Source organism: Echeneis naucrates, chromosome 18 (genome assembly GCF_900963305.1).
Source record: "Echeneis naucrates chromosome 18, fEcheNa1.1, whole genome shotgun sequence".
In the NCBI taxonomy this organism is placed as follows: Eukaryota; Metazoa; Chordata; class Actinopteri; order Carangiformes; family Echeneidae; genus Echeneis; species Echeneis naucrates.
This window is the reverse complement of record NC_042528.1, coordinates 4,059,646-4,079,024: the sequence shown is the minus strand read 5'-3', so window position 1 is coordinate 4,079,024 and position 19,379 is coordinate 4,059,646. Positions and strand designations below refer to the sequence as shown.

Below are 19,379 nucleotides of genomic sequence, written 5' to 3'. Positions count from 1 at the left end.
TAAGTGTCTGGAGAAGGCTCAGGTCATATTGTATTCACACAGCATAACTTTTTGTTTTAGGGAGGTACAGTTTGAGTTAGAACTGCATCTTTACCAGAGTTGAGAAGGTAGTCACATGTTTTAAAAAAAAACAAAAAAAACAAACGCACACAAAAAAAAAAACCCTGGGAAATTAGTCACATGACTGAGATTAAACATCCCAGGACCTCTCTGAATGTTTTGCCCCGCTACCCCAAAAACCTTTCAATCTCTTCCTCTCCCACACACACAGTTAAAGGGAGGAATTCTGTTTTCATCAGGCCAAACATTTCAAAACTCGAGTTCAATTCCCAGAAAAAGAATAATTACCAGGGTCAAAGCCTCAGAAGTTAGAAAGAACAAACTTCTATAGATAAACACGAATGTTGTATAAAAGGGGTTTTAATACTTCATAAAATACATAGTTAAATATGTACAATGATAAAACAGTACATTGACAAAATATTTCTGCAAGCAGGCACTTCTACCCCTTTTCTGAGATGAGGGAGGTGCCGTTTGTTAAAGATACTTCAAGGGCACAACATGGTAAGATGAACTGATTTTAAAAAAAAAAAACAACAAAAAAAAAAACAAAACAAAACAAAAAAAAAAACAGTGGCACATTCAGTCCAAAAAAAAAAAAAGCCAACATCGCTAGCTTAGTTTTGGTTAGAAAATACAAAATGAGAACTGAATGGCTGCCTCCAGGTGTACAACTAATCACCAAGTCTGTCATTTGTAAAGCTTAGAAATGGCCATAATGGGAGCGTGTTATGCAATACTGCACATATGAATGCCTCTGGCTGTCACATCAAGTGGACTGAAAAGCAGTTAGGTCACCTTTTATGGCTTTAGTAATGTGAATACGTCTCAGACTCAACAGTTAAAAGCGCAATGTAGCATCAACTGATGATGATGCACCAAATGCAAAGTCATGGTTGGACATGGGAGAAGAATTTGGGGCCGTTAAGAAGATTCTCCATCTGAAATTTCCCCCTTTTCTGGAATGCAGGTGCATGGCCGCACATTCCTCACAGAGGCTCCACATGGGAACACAGAGTTCCCAGTGTTCAAGCACAAACGCTCAAGTCATGACCGAGTGTTTTTCTCCACATAGACGCAAAGTGACTGGTATGGACAGAGACGATCTGTTTCTTTCTTACTTGCTTTTTTTTCCTTGAATGTTGCTGTAGTATGCAAAAAGAGGATTTAGTTGACCCTGCAAGTTGTGCAGATGTCTTTTTTTCCCCCCCCATTATTATTTAAAACACAGGTGCTGGGCCAGTCATGCGCTTTATAAAAGCAAATGGCCTCTTCAAATGCAGTAAGAAAATTGTAAAACATAATCATGGAGGAGTCGTTTATAACCAATACATTGGTGTCTAATTTTACCACTGGATATTTGGAAAGTGCTCAGAAATTACTAACGGTAAGTGACTACTAATGTGTGCATTGTAGACTGTAGTCAGTTTTACTTCACTTTGTATGACATGCCAGCATTATCTTACATTAGGTAATCTTAGTCAAAACCCTCAGCATAGATTTAAAAAAAAAAAAAAAAAAAGTGATTTTGTAGACACCCCCCCAACACAATATATCCTAGCTAGTGCCATATGGTTTAAAACAAAAAACAAAACTCATATGACCTGTCACAGATGTCAGTTAAATAAAAATCAACCTTTTGAGACGTCAGGACTTCTGTCGTGTTTTTCCAGTTATTCCTGTGGATCATTTTGGCCAACAGCCAGTATCATTGTTGGTTTAACTGTCTCTTTCCTACAGACCAAACCCTTTGGTAGCTTCAATATCTATTAGACTCCTTAAGAACAAATAAGCCACCAAGAAAGGGGCCACAGAAAATAATCAGCCAGTCTCGCAGCGAGTCACAAGTCCTCACATTGCTGTTGACAGATGAATGAAAGGAAGCTGTCAGCAGCATTTTGTGCTACTTTGGACGTCACGTGTGCAAAAGTCAACAGACAACTTTGCTCTGTCACAAACCATCAAGTCCACACACTCACTGATCATGGTTACATCCTCTAACAAAAGAGTCCTCAGAATATGTCCAAATATGGACATTCCCACTTCCCAGTTTGCATCCCCTTTGTCCTTGCTTCTGTGTTGTTATCACTCCCTAATTCCTTTCAGTGCTGTCGTCCTTGAGGTTGTTATTAGGTTAATGTGGTCCCGTCATTGAGGGGCTAAAGCCGTCATTCAGTTCCAGCTGTCAGATGCAGAGCCTCTTCTGGTGATGGCCCTCATGGGGCTGCGGGAGACAGAGTTTCTCTTCTTCCAGCGAACTGCAAAGGAAAGACATTGGGTCAGTTGTATTTCTTGGCAGCTATGAATAAAAAAAAAAAAGCCATTGATGGTGTTAAATTAAACACAAAGAACACAACCAGCCCCAACAGTTCATCAACCTTGACTCTAAATTGTCCAAGCAAGGCTGTTAATTTACAACAAACTACTTCAGTGCTGGGTTTTCATTACTTTGGTTCAATGAGCTTGGGGTCAAAGGGTTGATTGAGAACTATGTCCAAACAAATTTCAGGAATAAAACAGCAACTTAACTTCCCTGCTAAAATTAAACCAGCCTAGCTTAGCAGAAATAAACTCTCACAACCTCTGGCTTTAGGAGTCCAGAGTTGTTTTCACTGTGACTGCAATAAATCAGCCTAAAAAACATCCTTTGAGTTTATTTTTTTGCTATGTATTTTGGCTGTTTCTGTATTTTCTGCCATCTCACCTTTCCCCAGACTGGCAGGCAAGGTGGAGCTCTTTGTGTTGGCAGGAGAGTTGGACGACTCCTCTACGCGTTTCCCCTTCACCTCTCCTGGTGTCAGCGTGGCTGAGCCGTCCTGCTGCCAGTCGCTCAGCGCCCGCTGGAACGAATGAGCCAGACAGGCTGTAATGTCTCGTGCCCGCTCTGCCCGGCTGCACCAGAACACCCGACACTGCAGCTGCTGCCCCTGATGCTTGCAGATGTATAGGAAGACATTTGGCCGGTTGGCATCAGCAGCACAGTATGCAATGTCCTGCAGGTATGTCTTAGTGAGCTGCCGACCAGTACTCAGCTCCTTCACCTCGACGTATCTTGGCCGCACCACCAGAGCGTGATCTTTGCTGAGCTTCTTCCCATTGGCGATACCTTCTAACAAATGGCTAATAGCTTCCTGGGCCTGCTCTCGATCTAGAGAGAAGATTTTCTCTGTGCCCAAGTAGTGGACTTTGAAGAGGGGGTCGCCGTGCGACAAAGACTCTGTGCGGTCACGGCGAAAGCGGCGCCGTAACGCAGCCGGAGAGTTCTTAAGGGTCTGCATCAGGTGGAAAGTGCTGAGAGACATGGTATGTTTTAGGTTGGGTTTGGGGTAAATTTTAGCAGAGGTTTGACTGCCTGTGGTCAGCTGGTCCTCTTCAGAGCCTCTCCACCTCTTCCACCTTTCTTCTAGAAATGGAGCGTAGTTGCATCCACTGCTTTTATCTGAAATGAGCAGAAAAGACAGTGATGTTAGTGGATATATTCAAAAGAGCCATGCAAAATTAAACTATACAGATGATTATGTGACAGAGAGACTCTACATCCTAAAAAAAAAAAAAAAATTATTGTTCTGTACTTCAAGGAACTTCTCAGGTTTATGTCATGTGTCAACAACAACAAAAAACACAGTCAGCATAACTTCTACCACAGCATGGGGGGGGGGGGGCACCAAACAGGATCAGTAACATGAGTGATTCAGTCGAGGAAAAATATTCACTCAACACAGACAGCAGCCATTGAATATTTACAGTCGGGTTTGCCTGAGGCTTTGTCGTCAAAGCAGTGAACCTTGAGGCGTACACAGACACTGACGAGCTGGAAACACACCAAAATAAATTAGTAGTGAACAAACTATCAGACAGGTACGTGGCCTTCTTTAAACTCAACCATACTCAAAGTTTTAGCATCCATGCTCATATCAACGTACTCTAGATCACTGGACACTTCAGTGACCTAACTCAAGTCTTACGTAACCACATGTGCCCCCCCCCCCCCCCCCCCATTGTCTCCGACCCTATATACCCACAGAACTGCATGTTCTCCATTGTGTTGCACTTTATTTTTTCCCCTTTCTCTCTTCTTAGCCATTCTTCCAACATCCTAGCTCCCTCCTCAGAAGTGACTTGCAGAGAGAACCGCCGACTGTTCGGTTCAAGGTGGTGGCCATTGTTAGTGAACCCCCAGTGCAGGAAACAGCTTTGCATTCCCCCCTAAATATTTCTACTGCCAACAATAGCGTGCTTCTGAGTGTGTGTCACATCACAAAAAAAAAAAAAAGGCAAGTTGACCTAAAGCCTCTGGCGACTCAGGGCATGGTGGACACGTACCTGTGTGGGTTGAGGCACATACACATTAAAGCATGACCACACAACAAGCACTGTGAGTCCACACAGTCTGAATTCACTTTCTGTTTTCTGCTTTGAATTACGTTTCATTTGATGACAAGCATCACAAATAAATGTGCTAAAAATGTCACTCTACTCAACACAAAGTTCAGAGTATGTTAAAGATGTAAAATAGACAGAATTCACCATTAAAATGTCTTTCACCTGATCCAAGCCTGCTTCCAGCATCAGCTGACTGGGGAGGGGGCAAACCGAATTTGAAAGATTGATCTTAAAGAAAAGATTATTTCTTCTATGCCAAGCTGACCTCCCGAGTCCAACGAGTCAAATTTAGAACATTTGGAAAGTAAAATCCGGGGAACGAGAGATAACTTTAAAGCAGCGTCCTGTAGATCCCTTAACACAGAAAACAAACCTGCTGAACGATGTCTAAAACATTTACTTCTCAAAATGTGAACCATAGCTGCAGCCGAGGAACGACATTCAAATTATCCTTCGTGTGTTTTTGTTTTTTTTTTCATTTTGACTGAGCAGCGTCCTACCTGTGCACAGTTTCATGCAAACAGATGTCGTCGTGCGCCTCAGGTGAACCGCGGACCTTCTTTCCAAACCGGCGGGCAGGTGTCGGTCAGCTAAGCGGCCACACGGAGATCCTCCGGCCGGCTCCGTGTTCGGACAAGACGCGACCTTTACGTCCTGCAGCCTCCGCGTGAATGGGCCGAGTGACGGAGCGCGTGGTGAGAACAGTTTTTAAACAGCGTGGGCGCGAGCTCGTCACGCACGCACGCGCACGCGCGCCGCCTTGCGTCTGAGCCGCGCGGAGGCAGAGAGGAAGTAATGACGATTTGGACGAGAGGGGTGTGATGGACGCGACAGACTCCATGACGAGGCATCTGTTTTTATTTCGCTCTCGTTTTCAGTTAGCTTTTTTTTAAAAACATAAAAAAAAATTAACCAGTTTTTATCATTTTGTTGATCATCTTTTTAGACACACATCTTTGGAAAATGTTGCCACAGCTTCAGTTTTTAACAAGGTGTTTCTTCAATGAATTTTTTTTATCCAAAAATAGCTTTTTTTTTCTTTACCAAAATAAACAGAATTCTTTTTTTAATCTCAATAAGCATGTATGAATAATAATAATAAAAATAGTAATTTATCTAACACATAACCAAGTAAAGGCCGATTCCTTCATATCATTTTGTACTTTAGAAGTATTTTCTTGTCAGCTATAGTTTGTTTTTGGTCAGCAGTATTTTAAAACATAGTCACCATGTCACATCAGCATTTACCAATTTCCACAACCTGCCATTTAAAATTTCCAAAGCTAACCTCAACGTTCAGCCATTAATCAATATTGTTGACATTTTTTCTTTTAATCATTTAATCTACTAACCCTTCTGCCAGTAATTAAGGATACATATCTTTGATACATGACGGTTAGAAATGTTTAAAATATAGGCTTTTCATGACAAAATATTATCTGGGTCCATTTCACATAGCCCACGATGAAGCAATGCTCCTCCCACTTACTTTTTCAAACACATGGGCAATTGCCAAACTGAGAAAACATCTGAAACCCACTACCTCTTATTACCTTCTCATTGCGTCATAGTCCGCCTGTAATGAAGATTGTTGGCCTCGCTGGTTCAGATCTGCTTCAAGTGTTTATTCTGGGGGCATGTTGAACAGTGGCAGAGGAAAACTTTAAACGGTTCCATGTGTGTATGTGTCTGTATTTGTGTGAGCGTGTGGCTGGGTGTGCCTGACGTGGGGAAACAGTAGGGCCCCTGTTTCTGCAGGGTTTGGCCCAACAACAGTTAAGTTCTGCACGTCACACCGGCCTCAGTGCCTTGCAGGATACACTGGAACTATTCTTGGGGCACCGGTGACATAATGGAGCATCTCAGAAAGGCACCCACCCTCCCTACGTATCTCACAACGGGCAGCAAGAACACAGCATCTGAACCGTGGCATAAGCAGGGTTGCAGCTGCAGCTCTTGCGCCTGTGAGAACACGTTGTGGCATGCTGCATTGGAGCTATGGCCTAGATTCAATGTCCCCATTAAAGGAAGCACTCCTTGGATACAAACAATGAGGTGAAAATGCTCAATAGATTGGGACAGATTGGGATAGATTGTGGAGGTCAAAGCACGGCTTACACAGAACATGCATTGATTACAAAGTAAAGTGCTTGATACATGCAGTGTTAATCCTCCTTTGGTGATTTGGCATTTATTGTAGTAGTGCCACATAAGGCCGACATTTATGAGTGAGTGATATTCAGAGTTTCAGATGGCTCCCCATTTAATTTACTTTTTAAAACATTTATTTGAAGAAGTTTTGTCCAGATATGTTTGATTGTCCAGAAATCTATACTAAGGCCTAATGACCTACTTCCTCTGGTTTCAGAATGAGGTTACGTGTTTTTGTTCTCTTATAAGTGAAATATCTTCACACCATTGGATGCCATCAAATGTTCACTAATTAGCAACCTCTGGATCTTCAATTAGCTTCATTATTAGGTCAAAGTTTTTAATTGTCTAATACAAAGTAATGACATACACCAGTAATAGCAGCACTTTGTGGTTTTTTTGTGCTCATTAACAAATATTTGAATGGGCGGCGCACTAAGTTGGGGAACAGAACATCCAATCGAGCTTTGCAGTAGTAAAGCAGATGATGATAATTATGCTCCTCATTATGGTCATTCTAACCATGCCTTTATTAACATTCAGCTCAAAGCACTTGGTGTGCCGCTACCACAGAAACACACAAAATCTTTTTTTGGACAACCAACAAGAAGTTCATTAGCGGGTGTGTCTGCCAAAGTCCCACACAACTTTTCAAAAACTGATGGCAGCTTTTCAAATGTCCTGACTGCCACTTGATACTGACGCTCTGCAAAGTTAATCATAAGTAAATATGGGCAAGACAAAGACAGTCTCTGACCACAGCAGGTAGCGTGAAGCAAGTATGCTGCACTTTAAGACAAAACAACCCCTTCAATGCTCAAAGTTGACATAGTTCAGAGCTGAGCTGAGAGGAAATTTGATGATTTCAAGGACCAAAATCACAGTGTAGACTACCTTTAATAAGACAAATAAGTAGCCGACAAATGGAAAATAAAATACTTATCAGCGGGACTGACTTCATAAGTGAACCAAAGTCTTGAGGTCTGCTTAAAGAAGTAGGTTTCCTGCATTAAATGAAATGTCATCATATTTACAAAGCTTTTTTTCTTTTCTACCTTGAGAAGATAAAGGGGGATGGAGCACTGCTATTATTGGAAATAGGGCAAACAAAAATCATTAGGAACTAAACCAGTTCTCTTTTTTTAGACTTCTATAAATCAGATTTTCATGTCACCATTATTTACATTACTGAGGTACAGTGATGTGTATCTAAAGAAGGTGGGCATGACAACAATGAAAGCATCATTCCAGTTTTGTACATCTAAGACAGCTGAAGTTTAAAAGAATGTTGCAATGTGTTCCTGGCACATGAAGTACCAAGAAAAGAACCTTATGATCCTTTTTTTTTTTCAGCAGCAAGGCTCTGCTACAACAAGGAAATTAAAAATTTTAGGGATGTTGGCAGTGTCATAGAAAGTGTTGCCAGGCAAACTCTGTCAGAGCCATCGACCCCACCGATGCTCCTGTGGGAAATCTGAATATTGATAACATACATGTCGGTTACAAAAGTATTTTTTTAAAAGTAATTATCATATATCAACAGAAACATATTAGCACATACATCTATAATGATAACATCCACAAGTATTACTATCCTCAGTGTCTTTGAAATCAGAATCATCCAGGTAAAATTAAGGTCAAATGAAAAGTGTTTCTCTTCACTTACTGATTAAAATCAGTAATCACTTACTGATTGAAACATCAATCAAGGTCAAAACCACGAAACTGTCTTTTTCACGTTTTGCCACATTTGAGAGAAATAATAATGTTGGATCTGATTATTACGTCCAAATGTTTCTTCCATCCTCACCATCTCTACCTGTCAGACCTGTTTTAGCCGTTGTTTTCTTTAATGCCACACACACCCATTCAGTTTGGTGTTTACCTGTAAGAGGAAGTAGGATGAGGAGATACAAGAGATACAAAAACAGGAATGGCCAACACAGCGCTACGGATCGCTCCGTTCTGTTCTCAAATATTTAGAATAGAAAACATGGGGGGGGGGGGGGGGGGGGGGGGGGGTGGGGGGGGGGGGGGTAATGAGATGTGTTCTGTGTGTTAAAGTGTCATCATGTTCAAGTTTGTCAATTGTAGCAGAGTTGTGTTGCATAACGCTGCTAATCCATCTCAAGCTGTCTAGTAAATGCTGACATTTTAGTGACATAGTTACGAAACTTGTGGTTGAAATCACAAGTTTGATTTGATCAGCTGAGTTTTGGAATAATTACTCATATCAATAAATCAAATGACACAGAAACGCCTGGGAAACCGTGAAAGGGTGGATGCTAATGCCCCCATTGCCTCTTCACATACTTCCACGGGTTTGGCCCAGTCCAGTGACAATAGCTGCTCTCCCAATGAAGGTGACCATATTCAGGCAGGAGGTGTGGAAGTCCAAGTCTTTATGCACTCCCTGGTTTCACCTTCCTCAACAAGTCCAACAGGCCTCTGGTTTCACACAGGGAAATGTCTCAGTTACTCACAAGACGAGTCATCGGTTGGGCTTCATTGTATTTGTTGGCCTCATTGTCAGGTTTTCCTGTTATTCGCCTAAATTCAAAGTAATGAAATCTGAGGAAATGACTTAAGAAAGAGAAAGACAAGAAATGGGTGGCCTCTAGTTTGATAACTTGGAAGTTCTTACTTGAAAGTCTGGGTTCATACACAAGCACATTTTAGCATTACTTAATTAAAAAGCTACAAACACATATACACCCAAATTCCACTTTTTTTGGCTGCAAACCAAACTTTGATGCCTCATTGCAGTAAAGATTTAAGGGGAGGTGATTTCCTCAGGATGTTGTTGCAATACCATATGTGCTTCTTGTGTGTATGTCTCACAAGCTGCTGTTTTTTGCGGAAATACATGAATACGTGGGACTGATGTGCAGCCCTTTGTTTGTTTACTGTTTGCAGTCTGTGATAATGAGGGTGGTGTTGACTTGCACAACACGACAGAGACGGTAGTTGATTAAATATGTCAAATTCTTGTCCAAAAGGTCGCCATCATCATATTTTTAGGACCTACAAATAGATAAGTGTCACTAAACTCCCTAACAGTACATCACAAATATTGACAGGATGCTATTAAACAATTTTGATTCATGTAAATTTCTCAAAAAGGAATAAATGGGGGCGCTAACTTTCTCTTTAGGGCCTTTATGGAACAGATTTGTGGTTTTCAGTGAAATGTATCAAAAACTATAAAATGGATTCAGATCAGTTGCCATTAGTTAAGAGGACTAAATGTATATATGTGATACTGTCTCAGCAGTCTTTTTCCCCATTCATCCCATTTGATGTGAACGCAGCAAACATTGTCAGCTTAACACGCTAAACTAACATTCTCAGCGGATAGTTAACTTGCAAAGGAGCATTAGCATTTGAATTGAAGCACCACTGTTTTATAGCACGTACTCCTGAACTGTTATCTTGGCTGTCAATCGGTTTCATAGCTGAGCACTCCAATTTTAGCTCTCATCAGCTGCTGATGTCAGCAACAACAAAACAAAGTGGGTTGCTTTTACAAGGGCCATGCTTCAAACATTAACAAGATCGAGAAACGCTAATCTCTGTGCATACCTATCTGCAAATATGCAAGATGCAAGTAGGAGTCTTATTACGTTTGAAAACAATCCAAAAGTAATGCTTGTTTATAGTATCAACCAGTTTACACGTAGATCAGTGTTGTCTGTAAACTTGCTTGGCCTCAGGTTTGACCTGCCCTAAAGTAAAGTAAAGTATGAGAGGAAACATTGCCTACGTTTTCCAAAGCACACACCTGGGATCAAAAAGAGAAGCGGCAGGCTTAATGTTGGACGTTGTTGTCAGTGGAAGAGAAATGTGAGGCTTGTAAAAATGACACCTTTTTTGTTTGACTTGCCAGAGAACCAGTGTAATATATCTGACTTTGAACACACAGTCTTGATACCTGCCAGGAATTTACCAAAAGCAAAGCTGGAGCTGTAATTCATACCTAATCTGAGAACAATTAAATGGACACAGACAGCCGGTCTGCCAGAAAGAGAAACTTCCCTCTTTTCCCAGCAGGAAAGTTTATTGTGCATTTATCCTTACTGAAAGTGTACCTGCAGCGTTATTGTTTAACTTTCTACTTGACATTTGGCCACAGTCCCATGGAAGGCCACCTGACCTTCACTGCAGTCACATGACTCCGGCTGTCTGAGGGAAGTTATGAGAAGAAGAAGAAAACAGAAAAAACAAAGCTCCTCTGCCACCCTGACGCTCACAGCTGGCTCCAGATGTCCTAATAAGGCATGTTGATGGGCCTGTCCCGCCGCAGGAGGAATGACACCCTGTCTGCCTTTTTCACATCGAGCTATCTTCACACAGTTGCATCAGTCTGCTGATGAGCTAATTTCCTTCTTCTTTTTTTTTTCTCACATCTGCCCGACTAAGCAAAGCGGCATGAGCTAACCAGACAGGAGGAAGGGTTTGTCTGGTGGAATTCTTAACTCCCAAGTCCTACTTTCAAATTGTGTCATTCTGATAAGAATTTTTTTGTTTTTTAAGAACAGACAAAAAACCCCCGAAAACTTTATGCCATAGAAAGACAGGCCGATTATGTAACATCCTGGAATGAATTTAAAACCACATTTCTTTGGAGTCTCTTGTGGCCACCATATTCCCAGAGTGATATGGGATACGCAGAATAAAGGGCATCGAGCCACTTGAATAGCTCTTATCACTATACTTTGCCTGCACTGGGCGTTGCTTTGTACTCATGTGTAGAAACACACTAATGCGGTGGAGTTATTACTGATTATGGAGGGCACTTATTCTAAGAGCAAAATAATGCCCAAAAATGGAATTTAAAGAGGCCATATGGGGGAGGAAAGTCAGTTTCGGCAGTGATGCTTTTTTTTGTTTTGGCTATATTTTGGTCCTTTTCACTTTGTTTTATTTGGTCACTTTCGTCTCTTTTTAGACAATGATAAATGTGGTGTTGACTGCTTTGTTGTGGAAATGCTCCTGAGCCCAGGGACCAATCAGAATCTAGACTAAACAGGAAGAGGAGGCGGTTTCCTGTACAAGACTGAAGGAGTTGCCCGTTTCATATGATTGTATTGAATCCACTGGAAGTACTTTCTCAAACAATCGAAACAATAGCTTGACAAAATGAAAAACTAATAAGGGACAGGCAGGAAAATAAAACTGAACATTTTTGTTATGGTCCCAAAAGCGAAAATATTTAGGGGATTATACTTCATCCATTTCTGACTGAGGATAAGATGAAAAAAATTTGGTCTAACTGCAGCGTGCAGATGGTTTGTGTACCTAGTCTGTCAATATATGCAAAACTTTGGCTTGTTTAATTTGTGCCACAATGAATACTTCTCTTAATTGTGGGTTACGTGTCAGATTTGTGAATATAAATATGCGTCTTCCACAGTCGAGGACCTAAGAAATGAGCAGCATCTTGGTCTTTCTCTTGGTTACAAAATTACTGGGCTTTTTAAAAAGATCCTTCAAAACTGTTTTGGACCCAACAATAATGTGTTATTGTTCAATAATGATGCTTTTTCTTTTCATCACTCCCTCCTCATTTTTATGGGCTTTCTGATTTGTAAGTATGAACACGCACATTAATTGCTATCTTTGCCTTTATTTGTTTCATATGTTCGTTGTTCTTTTTTTTTTTATTTAGATGAGAACATCGCTCAGCTTCTTTCATCTGTTTACAGTGTGTACACATATGAAGGAGAAAGTTATCCTCGCTTGGCATAAAGACTGAAAGCACCTATTCCTGTAGGCTGAAGGATTTAGAACAGAGAGGAGGTTTGATTTTGTGAAACACACTGCGGTGCAGTTCAACACATCAACATTTTGTTACACATCAAACACCCATGCGTTTTAACTTTTCAGGGATGACTCCAAAACTCTGAGAATTGTGGTTTATGTGTGTACTAACCCTCCTTCTGTCAAGGTTGTTGTAGCATTTGTGAGCGCTGAGTAGTCCAGCGAGACGTTGAACTCCTTCTTACTCACAATCCTGACTAATGTTGTCGACAATGTTCCTGCTTCTAGCTGTCTGTGAGTCCTCGAGTGCGTCTGTAAAAGCTGTCAGGGGCAGCTCACAGACGTCATCCGCCGAGCAAAGAGGCCTCTGATGAAAACGATGGCAATGCTCTGGTTTTTCTGCTTGCGTAGAATGAAAGGAGCCGTTAGTCAGCCTTAAAGAACCCCGCCGTCCTGGTAGAGCTATTAATAGCCACATAGACGGTTGTGCTCTTTTTTTTTTTTTTCCAGGAGAAGGCAGCCCAGCAAAATCCCCCTTTCCCTGCTCATTTCCTCCCCACCCTCTACCCTGCAGAATGCCATCTACTGTGACAAATCTCTCACAAAATCTATTTTTAACCGAGAGCAATTGCACTCTCCTATTCCTACAGTGACATGTGTACGGAATCAACACAAATCCCCGAAGTCTGTGAGGTTATAGGAACGGAGGCCAAAAAAACTTCATGTTAAAACCGACAGTGACCCTCTCTGAGATATTTGTCTGCTGATTCATTCATCAATTATTATTCAAACCAGACTTTGCACATGACTTGACCAGTTGTGGTTTTCTGTGTAGTCTAGTTTCACAGAGAATCATTAAACTGCTCTTTAACCGAAAGATCGCGCAGAAACGATTTACTCCAAGATTATGGTCAAGAAATTGTTTCTAAATATGTTGGAAACATAAATGTTTGCGGTTTATGATGGTTCAGGTCCTGCTTTTAAGCAACATTTTAAGAAAAAAGGCTTCATACGCTAATGTACCAGTGTTGATATTATATTGTTTTCCTTTGTTTTCTTTCTGTTCTAATGACATATAATTATACAATAATATAGAAAAATAACATTTTCTAAAGTCAAAGCAAAGATAAAAAGTCATGCAGCAGTTGATAAATACCTTTACACTTACAAACACACATATTTCTGGTGGATTGTGTTTTATTACTGATATTTAACCTTTTTAAGATAAGCTTCATCAGGTGAAGGTATATGAGCTATATGAGGTTATGTTATAAGCTTTCAAATAAATGGAGTGGAATGAAAAGTAGTAAAAATTTCCTCTGAAATTAGGCAGAATATGATGAAAAAACAGCACAACACAGTGCAAATACCTTTAGATTTTACAGCAATGTAGCTGCTTCCACCCCTGAGAATAATATGACTGTGTCCTTGAGTTAATTTTATCTTTGTGTGAAGCTTGATGGGTGGTACCTTTGCCCTCAGCCTGTGGGCGAGGTGAAGTTTACAGTCAGTTCGTATCACAGAGTAGGGTAAGACAGAAGGACCTAACTTTTCTTTTCTTTAAATCTGGGAAAGTCCTTTATTTACCCAACTCCTTAAGCAATGCTATTTACTCAATCAGTCCATCATATGAAGTCATATTTAACGCTATTTCTGATGTATTTCACAGTCAATTGAGTCATTCATTTTTATGATTTATTATTTCATTATTTCTCATTTCAACATGTTCTCACTTCCTCAAACTTGGTGCTCCAGTTGTTAGGAATGGAGTGAAAAAGGACAAATTTATGAGATCATACTTACTTCTGCCACCTCAAAGTTTGATGTGCATCATGGAAGATTATTCTGAAAACCATCATCCATCCTGAAGCTTTAAAGCAGCTCAGCTTCAACCTTCTGTCCTTTCGGGTTCAATTAGGTGTGCAACAGCTCCACTTAAAAGTAAAACTCACATTAAAGTTTCTCCAGATATGACAACATTTTCACAAGAACGCCAGCCAAAGAGAACTGATGTGTTAGCCAGTAATTGCGTCATCAGTTGTCAACTCCAGACCTTTAAACTTTGAAAGGGGTCAGTTTAACAGGAGGGTGAATAGATGTTGCAGTGCTTTAGTGTACCTTTCAGGCCACATGGGGAGCTGATTCCCCCGCTCACCTCCCTCCTGCAGGATGGCGCTCTGCCTGTAGACAGCCTGATTTAGGAGCTTGTGTGGAGCACAGAGGCTGGGGTCAGCGGTCCTGTCTGAAGAAAGGCAAAACAATTTAACTAAAAACAGACACATCCGAGCCGAGATGGACTTCTCGATCCGGGCCGCCAACGTGGAGGACTGCAAGGACATCGCGCGGATGATCACGGTCAGGAGACACGTGCACGGAACACGAGGCGGCTATGATGCCAGCTGATCTCTTCATGTAGACCATGTTGTTGTTGTTGTTGTTGTTGTTGTTGTTGTTGTTGGTGGTGGTGGATAGCTGAGATGTTAGATGATCAAACGTCAGAAGCTGCTGGCGGTGTCACCTCAGGCCACGTGCCGTGGAGTGCGTGTTTCAGGATGTGGTAGGAACTGGAGCTGTTGTGTTTCTTTCTGCAGGAATTGGCTGCCTTTGAGAAATTATCTGATCAGGTGACGATCACGCACAGAGGTACGTGCAGACCCCCCTCTGATTTTAACTCGACCTTCAAAAGCAACTTAATTGGAGACCTGCTGTGTTCATGTTTGAAACAGCAAATCTGGTCAGATTGGGAGCAAACAAAGAAAATTCACTGGGCTTATATGTTTACTGAGGATCAGCTCACAGCATGTTTAGTACTAATTAGGAATTCTTAAATTATATAAGAAGTTTAATAGGAGAAAAATATGAACATATTTAGTCCTTTTTTAATACTCAGACTTTTTATATAATTGTCTTTTTTCTTTTGACTTCGTGAAAAGCTGTTATGAATTAACTAAACTGAAATATTGACTCCATTGTGTGTCCCGGTGTTCTTTAATTTCTGCCACATATTAATTATTGGAATGAATTAATGATAGGTGTTTCTTGTTTTTTTGCATGCAGACCTGGAGCAGGACGGTTTCTCAAAGAACCCCTTCTTCCATGGGATCATTGCCGAAGTGCCAGAACAGCAGAAAAGCAAAGATGGTGAGGATGAATGATCAGTGAGGCTGCTTCCATGTTAGAAATGAGCCGTTCATATGTGATACACATGCGATACACATTTTCTCTAGAATTAGCCATTAGCTTATAGATTTGGCATTTTTTGGCAGATAATTAGTTAGTAATATTTATATCTTTTGCATTGCTGAAACTAATATATTAAGGTACATTATAAATCACGCTGCCCTAATTTATAGATTTAAACTAGACTGATATAATATTATTTCATCTTCTTACCAGATTTCTTGACCTCAAGTCTTCCAGAATAACAACTGCCGCAAAGAAGAAAAAACATTCATATTTTTGATTTTGTACTGAAAGGTTTGTAATTAAGAAACCAAGACTAGCCAGACTAACAATATACTGGTACTTTTTACAGAAATGGTTCAACCAAAATTGATGTTTTTGTGCCAGTATGACTTACAAAATGATCTCTGGAACATTGTTCCAGCGTCACCAAAAACAAAACAAAACAAAAAAATGTCCAGTTACCGGGAAATATTTGAGTCTCAAAAGGCCATAAAAATATATCTAAACAGACAGCTTATGCATTGAGATCTTAAGTGCTTCAAAGCCAATCAATTGCGCTGAATACAAAAGTCAATTTTACTTCATTATCTCAGAGACTTTCAGCACTTACAAAGCTCTTGTTGCTGCATATTGATCCGCTGGAGACATCTATCTGTCTTTGTGTACTTCCTCTCTGGCTCTGGTACAGAAAGCACAACATGCTAAAATCAAACTTGCACTAAAAACTGTTTTGCCTTTTGAAAGATAAAACGGACATAGTGCCACCTCATAAAGCTGAAACGCAAAACTTATGAGCCAGCAGTTACTCATAACATTCCAGCAGCCACAAGGCAACATTAGCATTCATTTGAAGTTGTTTTTGTGAATTTTAATCCAATAATCATCCTCCTGCAGCTTTTTGTCTTGGTCTCAAGCAACTCTGAGAATAAACATTTAGCTATAGCTGTGCTCACCAGCTAGTAGTAAACTTAGCTAAATAAGTAGTCCTGGATAGTGAGTTTTTTCTTTCAAAAATCATTCAAAGAGCCATCAAAGTGCATCAAAGTGCTGATAAGAACTGCAGATGTAGGTGACAGTTCGCTGTGGATGTATGACTACAGGCAATTTGTATCATATGAACAACACATCTGTGAATACTGTAAACATAAATTGATATGAACTGTGTTGTCCCAGTTCCCAGAATTCCTTTGTCTCTTACAAGGCCAAAGATACATGCAGGTTAACAGCCCATTTCTACGAGGTCTCTGTTACTTAATGTAACAGTGTGCTGCTGACGTGTACTCTGTCCTTACACACCACTTATATAACATGGCTAACACACTGATGAACCATTAACATACGCTCTGCTGCCCAGCTGGGCCTTTTTCTTCCATGACACAGACCCTTTTCCATCAAGTCACCACAGAGATCTGACTCCACACTGAGGAGGGGCTTCCAGCTTACATGTTTAACATTTAACATTGACTCACTGACTCAGATAAATAAGCCTGATATTGGCATGACAGGATACAGATAAACATCTTGCAAACTGAACTGACAAAGGAATGAAAATCTGATGAAATGAAAAACAATCTACTGATACATTTAAGCTTAGTGAAAAATGTAAATGCTTTGGTGAGCTAACAGATATTCCAGTGAACAAATCCCGTTTTCTTGGTGTATTAATTTCCCTTTTTTCATTTCAGGTCATACAAAGATAGGCTACGCCCTTTACTTCTATTCCTACAGCTCCTGGTCAGGCAAAGCTGTTTATATGGAGGACTTGTATGTGATGCCAGAGTTCAGAGGTAGAGTACATTGTTTCAAAAACAAACATGCCGTTATTGTCCTGTAGTGAATATAATTTGTATTAAAGCCCTGGAGAAAATAAATCAAAAAGTCCATAAAGCATATCTGTAAAGTGTTGGGAATCTGAAGTCATAAAACGGTTTCTGTCTTTCAGGAAAGGGAATTGGCAAAGCACTGATGAGCAAAGTAGCACAGGTGAATAAAACACCATTTATTCATTCATTTGTTACGGCACAGAAATTGAAATATTTCATGGACATTCAACTTTAGGCCTTTTCTGTTTTCACACCAGAAAGGTCTTCAGCTGAACAGTTAAAAATGCTAAATAATGCATAATGTGTCCTGGAGCTGTCATCCCTAATGTCAGAACAGCAGTATTCACATCTGTCTTTTCATTTTACTTTGCTCTCCTGAAGCTGGGGCTGGCCGCTGGTTGCAACCAGCTCAATTTCACCGTTCTGGACTGGAACAAATCATCTCTGGACTTTTACTACAGCCAGGGCTGCCTCAATATCACAACCAAATATGGCTACCATTGTATGCGCTGTGAGGGAGAGGCGCTGGAACACCTGGCCCAGCCCTAACCAACCGAACAACTGGGTCATGACCTTCTGACCTTTTCAACCATAAGGGTCAAGCTAACCCTAAGTGCAGGGATACAGCATTACTCAGTCACTCTGTTGTTAGAATTATAAAAATAAATTATTGAAATTGTTGACTGTCTGCTAAGCTCCTTCCCTTTAGTTGCTGTTTTTCTCAGTCATCCGTTGTTTCCTGCACAGCACATTTACTTTGAACAGTAGTGAAAATAGTGGCTCTCTTTTTTCAGTCAAAAGGAAAAGCATGTTGAGTTGGCTTAACCCTGAAACGCTATTTGATATATACATTTCTGAGACTACCACTTGAAAAAATAAAAGACAATGAGATTTTAAATAAACAACAACACACATTTAACATAACCAAGGCACTGAAATCCTGATTTTCTGTTCCTCGTGATATTATGACCTTTGATTTTTAGTATTAAGTGTATCTGACAACCTTTACCTCCACCTGAAAGGTGAAACAAATGATGGGACGGCAGAGGGCAGTTTCTTTTTAAATAAAAGTCTTCAGTGCTCATTAAAGACGTTTTTGCGCAAAGAACCAGAAAAACCTTGTGCGTTGCAACAACAGTGTGTTTTGCTGTATGACTGAAACAAAGCCAGATTGGGGGTTTCCTAGGCCTTTACATTTCTGATTCCTAATCACAACAGCAGCTCTCCCCTCGTCTTCCAGTTAAGGATCACTGTACAGCACAGTGTCATTATTTGCACTGTTCTCCTCTTTCCTCTTCTTGCATGAACACAGAGGCATCTCCTAATGCAACAGCACAGTAAAGTCAGCTGGACTCAACTTAAAACCTTCTTTTCATTTTACACATGAGGCTGGTGTCAAGCAAATGGACCGAGCTTAGAATCAAATAAAAAAATTATATTTGAAAAACAGAAGAAAACTTGGCTTTTGTCTGCATGTGTCTTTGAACCTGTCCAGCTAAAATGAAAGTGGCACAACTGTGGTCTGCACTTCTGTTTTATATCCAGTCTCATTTTGAATAATAAGGCTTTTGTATCACTTCCAGCCATTTAATGAAAACAGCCTGAGTTGTGATTTATATGTAGTTTGTTTTTCTCTCGATCTAAACAAACAGGAACCACTGACCCTCCTGTGCCGTTTGCATTTCTTTTTGTATTTTGTTTACAGCATAATTAAGATTAAGATTGTGCAATTGTTGGGTTTGTTTTTTGTTTTTTTTTTTGTCCACCTTTTGGGCATAGTGTTGTAAAATAACTAGATGTTTGTTTCAGTGTGCGGCATCTAAACAGTTCATCGATATGGAAAAGCTTTTTAATGCATCGTCATCCATGCTATTGCAGAGTGTGTGATCCAAAAATCAATGCAGAGTCCAAGGGAACATGAAGAGATATTTATATCTTTCCTTGTCTGCAACTTCCCATCTGAATTCCAGACACAAGCTACAAATTATACAACTTGTGAGTCCGTTTCCAACATGG

General features: G+C 40.4%; 2 protein-coding genes across 3 annotated transcripts; one reads left to right on the top strand and one right to left on the bottom strand.

The window, feature by feature from the left end:
- LOC115059089 (low density lipoprotein receptor adapter protein 1) lies at positions 1 to 5,147 on the bottom strand. Its single transcript, XM_029526681.1, has 3 exons — positions 4,944 to 5,147; positions 2,765 to 3,499; positions 1 to 2,318 (listed from the first exon to the last, which is right to left on the bottom strand). Exons 1-3 carry the CDS (start codon positions 4,957 to 4,959, stop codon positions 2,233 to 2,235), a joined length of 837 nt encoding a protein of 278 aa, XP_029382541.1. The 5' UTR covers positions 4,960 to 5,147; the 3' UTR covers positions 1 to 2,232.
- Positions 5,148 to 14,202: 9,055 nt separating this feature from the next.
- On the top strand, positions 14,203 to 19,101 carry sat2a.1 (spermidine/spermine N1-acetyltransferase family member 2a, tandem duplicate 1). 2 transcript variants are annotated; one of them, XM_029526392.1, is made up of 6 exons: positions 14,206 to 14,709; positions 14,946 to 14,997; positions 15,412 to 15,495; positions 17,226 to 17,327; positions 17,483 to 17,523; positions 17,745 to 19,100. In XM_029526392.1, exons 1-6 carry the CDS (start codon positions 14,647 to 14,649, stop codon positions 17,910 to 17,912), a joined length of 510 nt encoding a protein of 169 aa, XP_029382252.1. In that variant the 5' UTR covers positions 14,206 to 14,646; the 3' UTR covers positions 17,913 to 19,100. The 2 variants fall into 2 exon arrangements, with proteins under 2 accessions (XP_029382253.1, XP_029382252.1); XM_029526393.1 differs by lacking the exon at positions 17,226 to 17,327 and having other exon boundaries at positions 14,203 to 14,709; positions 17,745 to 19,101.
- Positions 19,102 to 19,379: the final 278 nt, after the last annotated feature.